General features: G+C 42.5%; 1 protein-coding gene across 7 annotated transcripts in view; it reads left to right on the forward strand.

Annotated features, from left to right (window-relative positions):
- Positions 1–1,996: 1,996 nt before the first annotated feature.
- Positions 1,997–9,213, forward strand: part of GPR155 (G protein-coupled receptor 155) — a 47,939-nt gene continuing 40,722 nt past the window's right edge. For 3 of the 7 annotated variants that reach the window (XM_032292915.1, XM_032292909.1, XM_032292914.1), the window contains exons 1-3: positions 1,997–2,239; positions 5,329–5,434; positions 6,465–6,961. In XM_032292915.1, the coding sequence (XP_032148806.1) occupies positions 6,496–6,961 (466 nt within the window). In that variant the 5' untranslated portion in view covers positions 1,997–2,239; positions 5,329–5,434; positions 6,465–6,495. Of the gene's footprint in view, positions 2,240–4,109; positions 5,478–5,561; positions 5,607–6,464; positions 6,962–9,213 lie in introns of those variants that run through there. The other 4 variants (XM_032292911.1, XM_032292910.1, XM_032292913.1 and 1 more) reach the window with 4 other exon arrangements.

Consider the following 9,213-nt stretch of genomic DNA (forward strand, 5'->3'; position numbering starts at 1 on the left):
ACCATGCCCAGCCAATTTTGTTGTTGTTGTTGTTGTATTTTTAGTAGAGACGGGGTTTCACCATGTTGACCAAGATGGTCTCGATCTCTTGACCTCGTAATCCACCTGCCTCGGCCTCCCAAAGTGCTGGGATTATAGGCATGAGCCACCGCCCCCGGCCAAAGTTAAATGTTTTACTGTGGCCAAGGGATAAGGTTCAAACTCTAAGACTAACCCAAGGAACCTCCTACAGGTTTATCGTAACTTACCTTTCCAGGCCTCTCTTCCAGTATTCCCCTAATAATCAATGCTCAATAAGTATTTATTTAATTGAATTAATCTTCATAGTTTCTAAACAAAAATCCTTTTAGCCTTGAGATAATTGAGATATTCAGATTTTTTTTTTTTTTTTTTTTTTTTAGTAGTCAGGTTTAAGGGAAACAAAGAAGGCAGTTAAAATGAGCAAAGAAGATAGAGAACAGAGAAGCAAAGAGAACCAGAGCAGGAATGCATGCCTTTTCATAGTTTCAATTTCTGCTCATTTTCTCCTGCTAAGTTTCAAATCCTTTAACCTACCCTTAGCTTACTGTAATTTTTCTTAGTAAGCCACACAATTTTGTATCTTTCCACTAAGATGGCCGAGATGATAGGAAGACACTGAAATTGTCATACAGAGAAATGTTCAAGATAGAAAGCAAGATAAAAGGTTTTAAAGGACAAATGCTGTGGATATCTTAAGTGGGATCAGATATAAATATTTTTAAATTTGAAATAATTTTTATTTCAAAAGTCTAACTTGGTTGCACGATTTATTCAGGTTTCAAAGTGGAGCACTGTATTTAGCATACTGTAACTATATAGGTTTGCTGTCTGATGCCCATGCCAAGTTAATACACTGGGACACCAGGTTGCAGAAGAGAAAGAGGTTTAATCAAACACAGACGGGCGGAAACCTCAAATCTGTCTCCAGGAGGACTTTGAGGCTCAGGTTCTTAAGGGTTTTGGAGTGGTCTGAAGTGTGGAAATCATTAGCTAATTCGTCGAAGAGTGCCGGGCGAAGTCCTGGGACACGGAGATTAAGACTCATGCTGATTACCTTCTTCTGCGGGGCGGGGGTGGGGGCACGGGGAGGGGTCTTCAAGCTGGTTGGCATCAGCTGTTTCGCTGGGATTTGGGGTCTGAAAAACATCTTAAGCAATTCTTAAAGGCCTTATGACTCTAACGTCATAAGTCCTAACTATAGGAACAATGGGGATGCAAATGTGCTATCTAGTGCTACCTGACTTTCGGGTACAAGGAAGTGCGTCAAAGTGTAGCCTAATTAATGCTTAATTATATTTGTCCAGAATTCTTATAAATCCTGTGAGGACAGTTTCAATACCTTTATTTCAAGAAGCTTTGGAAGTTTTCCATCAATACAACCAGTTTCCCTTCAGCATACTGAAAGGATATGCATCTAATTCCCCAACCCCGCTCCGCAATAGAATAGAAGCAGTCATGCACAGGGCCCTGATTCTAAAGCAAGCCCAGGGCTAAGGGTTTACAATTTAATCTCTTGATTTAGGAAGGTCACGGTCACTCTTCCTCGGTGAGGGTGGAAGGCAGGATTTGCATTGAAACTCTATGCTCTAAAAAGTTCCGGGCTAACCAGGAACGAAACTGGCAGATGACAAGGGGTTGGGGTTAAGCGGAAAGACAAGCCCGCTCTGCGTCTGAACTTAGGGAGAGGAAAAAAGACACTGGACACCCCCAAGGCGACTGCCATTTTGTGGGAGCCGGGAGGCCGGAAGTCCCGCCCCGGAGTAGCGCAGCTGGGCGGCTCCCAGCCGGCGGGGCGGGAGGTGGGGGAGGGGACTGAAGACGGAGTTGGGGAACTTGTGGTTCCAAGGCCCTAGGCTGTGGGTGGGACTTCAGGGCGGGACGGGGACTGTGGCCTCAAGGCTCGGGGCTGTGGGCGGGACTTGGGGAGGGGCGGGGCCCGTCGGGTGAGGTTCGGGGCTGGGGGCGGGCCCTGAGGGCGGGCGGGGGCGGGGCCTCGCGGCCGGCGAGGTGCTGCGCTGACAGGGCCGCAGCGGCTAACCCCACCTCGCTTTATCAGTACGTGCCTTAGCTGCTGCACCTGGCAGCCGGCACCCGGCACCCGGCTGCGCTCGGCGAAGAGGGCTGGGGGCGGGAGATGACAAGTGGTCTCCTCCCTGCTTGGCCCCCTGCGAGCACCAGCTACCTTCTCCTCCTGACCCCAAGGTTGCAGACGAAGCAGGTGAGATGGGCTCCTGGAGCGCGGATCTGCCGGGTCCTGTCTCTGTCTTGCGGGCACGGGGTACCCCTACCCCTGCCCCTCGGGCCTGGGCATGTGGGCAGCCGCCGACCCTCTGCGCCCCGGCCTCGCGGCCCGTTGTCTGGACCTGCTATCTGTGCTCCGCAGCGCCTGCCTTTGGAATGCGTGAGATCACCCGGGAAGGCTTGCGCGGGGGAAGGGGTGCCTCGTCCCCTCCGGAGATAGAACTGCCATCCCTAGTTTGGGAAGCTCCTCACTGCCTGGGCATCCACCCTGTCATTCTTAGACTCTTCCCTTTATCCCAAGGGTACCCTTGGTATCTGGCCCTCCTGAAGGCTTCTTCCCAGGCACCTAGAGCATTGCGCCAAATTTTCTCCCTTACCCATTTTTGGACTATGCTAGTTACCATGACGTGGTTCCCATGCTCTGGGAAGACGAGCGACCGACCACCTTTTTCGTACCCGAAGCACAGACCCCTGGCTGCCTTTTCACTTCCACCGCTGCCTTCCCAGGCGTTGGCTGGCGGCTGTTCTCCGAGCAGCCTGTTTGGTTAGGAACTCTCTGCGCCCCTCTTCTTGGAGGGCCACAGGCTGTCTCTGCAGACAAGGCAAGGAGGCAGTGCTCAGCCGTCCCTACACTGGGTCTCTAGGGAGGACATTTGGTCCCCTGCAAGTAGGTGGGAGTGGGTGAATGGTGTGACTGTTGATGCTGAAGAGTGCTTTAATAGTACCACACTGTATTACACTTATCCCACGGGATAAAGGATATTGGCTGTTTGAGAAATAGCCTGAGAGTTTCAAGCTTTCTCTATGAAGTTAGTCAACCCTCTCCTTCCCCGCACCCCCCATTTTCACTTAATAGCAGGTATTTACGATATCAGTGGTTCATTTATGTGATCTAAGCCAAATATGTCGTGGCCAGAAGCGGTTTGTAAGTACCGCAGCATTTCTCTAGTGGGTGCCTCAGCGTGTGGTCTTTTATTGTGAACGTGTTTTTTCTGTAACAAGCCTTGTTTTTATAGATGAAAAGGGTAGATGTAATTTTTTTTTAACTTCCTTTGCTCTGGTTCCTGTTCATTTTAAAATATGCTTTAGAAAGCATATTATCTTCCCGTTTAAAAAAGATTAGGATGAGATGAAACTGTTTAAGTCGTTTTGATTATTTTGACTTTCCCTCAGCAGGTATTTCTTTTATAATATTGAAAAACATTAAAAGAAACTTCATGGAAGGGGCAGATTACATAATCAAAACGACTTAAACAGTTTCATCTTTTACATTTTCAATGAATTGAAAGTTAAACCTGGACATTGCTACAACTATTTGACCATCACTCTGAGAAAAATGAAGAGCATTGCCTTCACTGTTAACCATTTACAATCAAACCAAATTAAATTCAGCTTGGCTTAATTGTTTGGTATAATGCAAAAGGATGAATTTATGATGCAGCCCATCTCTCTTTTTTAGTTGGTGGATCTTTTACCTGGTATGTTTGAGGAACTAACATGTTTGCTTTTTTATTATTATTAGTAGTAGGAAGACAACATTTCCTAATGCAGTTGCTGCCACTTCTTGAAGGCCTACGTCAAAAATATAAAATATTCTATCCACACAATATCCCTCTAAGAAGGTCTTTGAGACAGGTCTTACTCAGGCTGGAGTGCAGTGGCGTGATCATGGCTCACTGCAGAGTCCTCCTAGGCTCAAGTGATCCTCCCACCTCAGCCTCCGGGTAGCTGGGACAACAGGCACACAAGACTATGCTCAGCTAATTTTTTGTAGAGACTGGGGTTTCGCCATGATAGCCAGGCTGGTCTCAAACTCCTGGGCTTACACAATCCACCTTCCTGGGCCTCCCATAATGCTGGGATTACAGGTGTGAGCTGCAATGCCCGGCCCGTCTAAGGAAGTTTTTACTCTCATTTTACAGTTGAGGAAACAAAGTTTCAGAAAGGCTAAGTAACTTAGGAGGCGATAAGCCATACAGCCCAGAATCTGTTTGACTCTCCACTGAACTTCTACTAGTTTAGTTAAAATTGTTGGTTAAAAAAAATATTGGAATGCATTGACATGCTCGTGTGGTACAAGTAAGGACATGTAAGCAGAATGAGTTATTCATACTCCAGGCACTTTTAAAAGTGAACAAAAGACTGGACTAACTTATTACCTTCTTCTTTAGCACTGCGTTTCCAGGTACACACTTTCTTAATGGCTCCCAATGTTTAACGCCTTTCTTTAATTGTATACCAGCTCTTTACTTCAAGTATTGGTGTTTGTACCAACCGGTAGCTTTCCCAGGATATAATTTGACACTTTTCTGGTAAACTTCAAGTATGTGAGTGTTGCAGGTTTCATATAGTATATTGACCACTCCTATCTAATCCTAGTAGAAAAATACGTGTTCTAATCGAGATTAAATGTAAGGTTTTTAAATGGTTCGGTTTATACAAGGGTAGCACAGAGAAAATTCCCTTATACCCCCGCCAGGTATCAGTTGTTGGTGATCTCTGGGCTGCCATCTAAGTCTTTTTAATGTGATGTAGATGTTTGAGAACTTAACCTGAGCATTGTAAATTTCCAGAAGCATGAGCTTTTTACTTTCTACCTTATATATGTCTATTTTAGATGGTAAACCCAGAATAATCACTTTGATATTGACAGTTGTCATCATATTAATTTCAAGATACTAAAAAAGCTGATTAGTTTTAGAGTTATTCAGACCTCCTGTTCACTGTGTTCCTGGCAGCAAGAGGGAGTGTGATAATTATTGCACTATTTGCTTAAATAATTTGTTCCATGCTTTAGCATTTTCTGAACCTCTTTAGAACATTTTACAAAACATTTTGTATTTTGTAACATTTTATGAACACATTTAGATACATTTTATGTTATTGGTTCTGTTGCTATAGTGAAAAACTTAGAATACTTTATCATTCAGAAAAAAAAATTCTGTCCATGAACTAAATAGTGCCTGAAAGAGAACATTGATCCATGAAAGGGTAAAAGGTTTATTTAAGTGTAAATTATTATAGTTATTCATTAAAAATATTTTTTTTCTGTTTCTTGTGTGCCAGGTACTGTCCTAGATGTTAGAAACACACCAGTGAGCAAAAACATGCATAGTTCCTGCTTCCACAACACTTAAGCGAACTGTATGTGCAAAGTCCCTGTGGCACAAAGGTACTATGGGGCCAGTGTGTGACTGGTATAGAAGGAACTAAAGGTATATTGATGGGATGTCATCATTTTTTCTCTCTCATATTCTACCAAAAGTTATATTTAACTCTGATTGTAATGACTATTCCAGATGTGATTAAAGACTTCAGTTGAATAATCTCAAGTTCTCATGTGGGTATGTATTACTTATTATTGCCATTTTACAGGTGAAGAAGGTGATGTACAGAAAAGCTAAAGTTAATTGGTTCAGGTTGGGCACAGTGGCTCATGCCTGTAATCCCAGCACTGTGGGAGGCTGAGGCAGGCAGATCACCTGAGGTCAGGGTTCAAGACCAGCCTGGGCAACATGGTGAAACCCCATCTCTACAAAAGTAGAAAAATTAGCCAGGGGTGGTGGCACACAGATTTCTTCAACCCAGGAGGCAGAGGTTGCACTGAGCCGAGATTGTGCCACTGCACTCTAGTCTGGGCGACAAAGTAAGACCCTGTCTTTAAAAAAAAAAAAAAAAGTTAATTGATTTAAAGTTGATTAGTGATGCTATACTATACTCTTCTTCCCATCCTATACTCAAGTATGACCACAGGCTGGAAAGGACTCTCTGGTCCGTGGGTGACTCCTCAATGTAGCCTTGAGAACTTCTGAAATTTCCAGAGAATTTAGATGCAGGGGGACATTCAGCAGAGACTGTGAGCCCAATGCCCTTATCCACTAGGTGGAGCTCAATTGTTGGAGAGAATCACTGGCGAGAACCACAGGACATCACTGAAGCTCTAATATTTGTGGATCTTATTTTACTTATGTCTAATATTGAATATAGAACAGCAACATAAGTATTTTGAGCTGACCTGCCTTTGAGAGTGAAGCGATTATTGTTAGCAACCCCCCACTTTTTTTGCCATTGTATTTTCCTTGGTGGCAGTTAAAGAAAGTATATATATTTATTTGACCATTTAATAACTAAATGGCCAGTGTATTTTTTCAACTAGAATTCTTATTGATGGCCATACTGAATCTTTCTTCCTTTCTTTCCAGAGATCTGGTTGGAGTTGGAGGGTGAGAGAAAATGAATTCTTTTTCTAATTTACCTGCAGAGAACTTAACCATTGCAGTCAATATGACCAAGACTTTGCCTACAGCAGTAACCCATGGACTTAATTCCACTAATGACCCACCTTCAATGTCAATTACAAGGCTTTTTCCAGCCTTACTAGAATGCTTTGGCATTGTCCTTTGTGGCTACATAGCAGGAAGAGCCAATGTCATAACATCCACACAGGCCAAAGGACTGGGAAATTTTGTCTCCAGATTTGCACTTCCAGCTTTATTATTCAAAAACATGGTTGTACTTAATTTTTCCAATGTGGATTGGTCCTTCCTATATAGTATCTTAATTGCCAAAGCCTCTGTATTTTTCATTGTATGTGTATTAACCTTATTGGTTGCCAGTCCTGACAGTAGATTTAGCAAAGCTGGACTATTCCCTATTTTTGCTACACAAAGTAATGACTTTGCATTGGGATACCCTATAGGTAAGTTATTTTTTATTTTTCAAGTTTTATAAATTCAATTTTAATTTGTTTAGGCATTTGTTAGTGACAGAGTCTTACTCTTATATCCAAGAAGTTTTTCGGCCGGGCATGGTAGCTCACGCCTGTAATTCCAGCACTTTGGGAGGCCGAGGTGGGTGGATTACCTGAGGTCTGGAGTTCGAGACCAGCATGTCCAACATGGAGAAACCCTGTCTCTACTAAAAATACAAAAATTGACTGGGCGTGGTGGCGCATGCCTGTAATCCCAGCTACTTGGGAGGCTGAGGCAGGAGAATCACTTGAATCCTGGAGGCAGTGGTTGCAATCAGCTGAGATGGTGCCATTGCACTCCACCCTGGGCAACAAGAGTGAAACTCCATCTCATAAAAAAAAAAAAAAAAAAAAAAAAGAGTTTGGCCTGGCTCGGTGGCTCATGCCTGTAATCCCAGCACTTTGGGAGGCCGAGGTGGGCGGATCACAAGGTCAAGAGGTTGAGACCATCCTGGCCAACATGGTGAAACCCCGTCTCTACTAAAATTACAAAAATTAGCTGGGCGTGGTGGCAGGCACTTGTAGTCCCAGCTACTCAGGAGGCTGAGGCAGGAGAATTGCTCGAATCCGGGAGGCGGAGGTTGCAGTGAGCCAAGATTGCACCACTGCACTCCAGCCTGGCGCCTGGCGACAGTTTGAGACTCTGTCTCAAAAAAAAAGAGTTTTTCATTTTTTTCTGAAATATGTCTTAGTATGAATCATAGATTTTCCTGAACTTCAGAGTTTGAGGATCCTTTAAACATCTACCTACAATAAATAGTTATATCCTAATAACCTAATTGTATTTTTTTCTTCCCAGTCATATGTAAAAGAAGCTTAATTTTTAGAAAGGATCTGATTCTGATTTAAATTATGTTTTAAAAACAAGGTTTATGTCTGTATAAAAATAGTTATTATTAAGAGTTTGTGGAAAGAATTTATTTTTCTTACCATTTAGAATACATATTATTTTGTTCTGGGGTCAGATGCAGTGGCTCACACCTATAATCCCAGCACTTTGGGAGGCCGAGGCAGGCGGATCACTTGAGCCTAGGAGTTCGAGATCAGATCTATATAAAGTTCAAGATTGTCTCTATGAAAAATAACAAGAACAAATTAGTCAGCTGTGGTGGCACCAGCCTGTGTAGTCCCAGCTACCCAAGAGGCTGAGGCAGGAAGATCGCTAGAGCCTGAGAGGTAGAGGTTGCAGTCAGTCAATATCACACCACTGCACTCCAGCCTGGGTGATAAGAGTGAGACCCTGTCTCAAATTAAAAAAAAAAAAAAATTGTTTTTAAGCTTGTTATTCGAAATTTTAATGTATTTTAGTTGGAGTTAATTTCTTGTTTAAGAACAAAAATGGTGAGAGCTTTTTTACCTTTCTAACTTCTCCTTTTTTATGTTTCTGACTATTTTAGCAGCTTAATTTTATGTTTCTATGTGTATATGTTTTCCTGATGAAACAGTAAACATACCAGTTTGGGATATTGACATATCTTTAAAGGAAACATTCTATATTTCAGAACACTCTGTCAGGAAGACAATGTATACCTAGTAGCTACTTTTTAATATTTTAAATTAAAGTTATATATACTTTGATCATGTATCAAGTATGATGACCTGAATATTATAGATATATTCATTCATTGATCCATTCATTCACTTATAAGGAGCTGTTTCGTACCAGTGGCTGTGCTAACCATTGGGAATACAGCCGTGCTCTTGCACATATTAAATTTACATTGTAATGGGAAAATAATAAAATTAAAATCATGCCAGCTGGTGGTGACAGGGCCATAAAAATAAAGTCACGTAGAGGGATAGGAATGAGGAGGTGCTATTTGAGATAGGGTGGTCAGCGAAGCCCTCTCTGATGATATGTCTTCTGAGCAGAGAGTTGAGCCTATTGAAGTATACAATTGAAATCTACCATTAACTTCCAAGTTTTTTATCTATAGTTTTATCCTCTCTCCTGAAACTCCAACTTATTTCACTACTGGCACCAAAAAGATTCTAGTTAACTATACTTTTCACCTTTCTCTCTACTTTTGACCTTCCTCTATCTTGCTTACTAGAAAGAGAGAAACACCTAAGAAGTTAAATAACTGTGAGTGAAGTTGGAGGTTTAAGAGAGAGGGAAAGTAGGCTCTTAGATAATTGAGCTACAAATAGAAACTAGATAGGTGTTCTTTTAAGGTTATTGAAGACTTTGGAAAGAAAAC

The sequence above is a fragment of the Sapajus apella genome, unplaced genomic scaffold (assembly GCF_009761245.1).
Source record: "Sapajus apella isolate SASKATOON/1434 unplaced genomic scaffold, GSC_monkey_1.0 scaffold28, whole genome shotgun sequence".
NCBI lineage: Eukaryota > Metazoa > Chordata > Mammalia > Primates > Cebidae > Sapajus > Sapajus apella.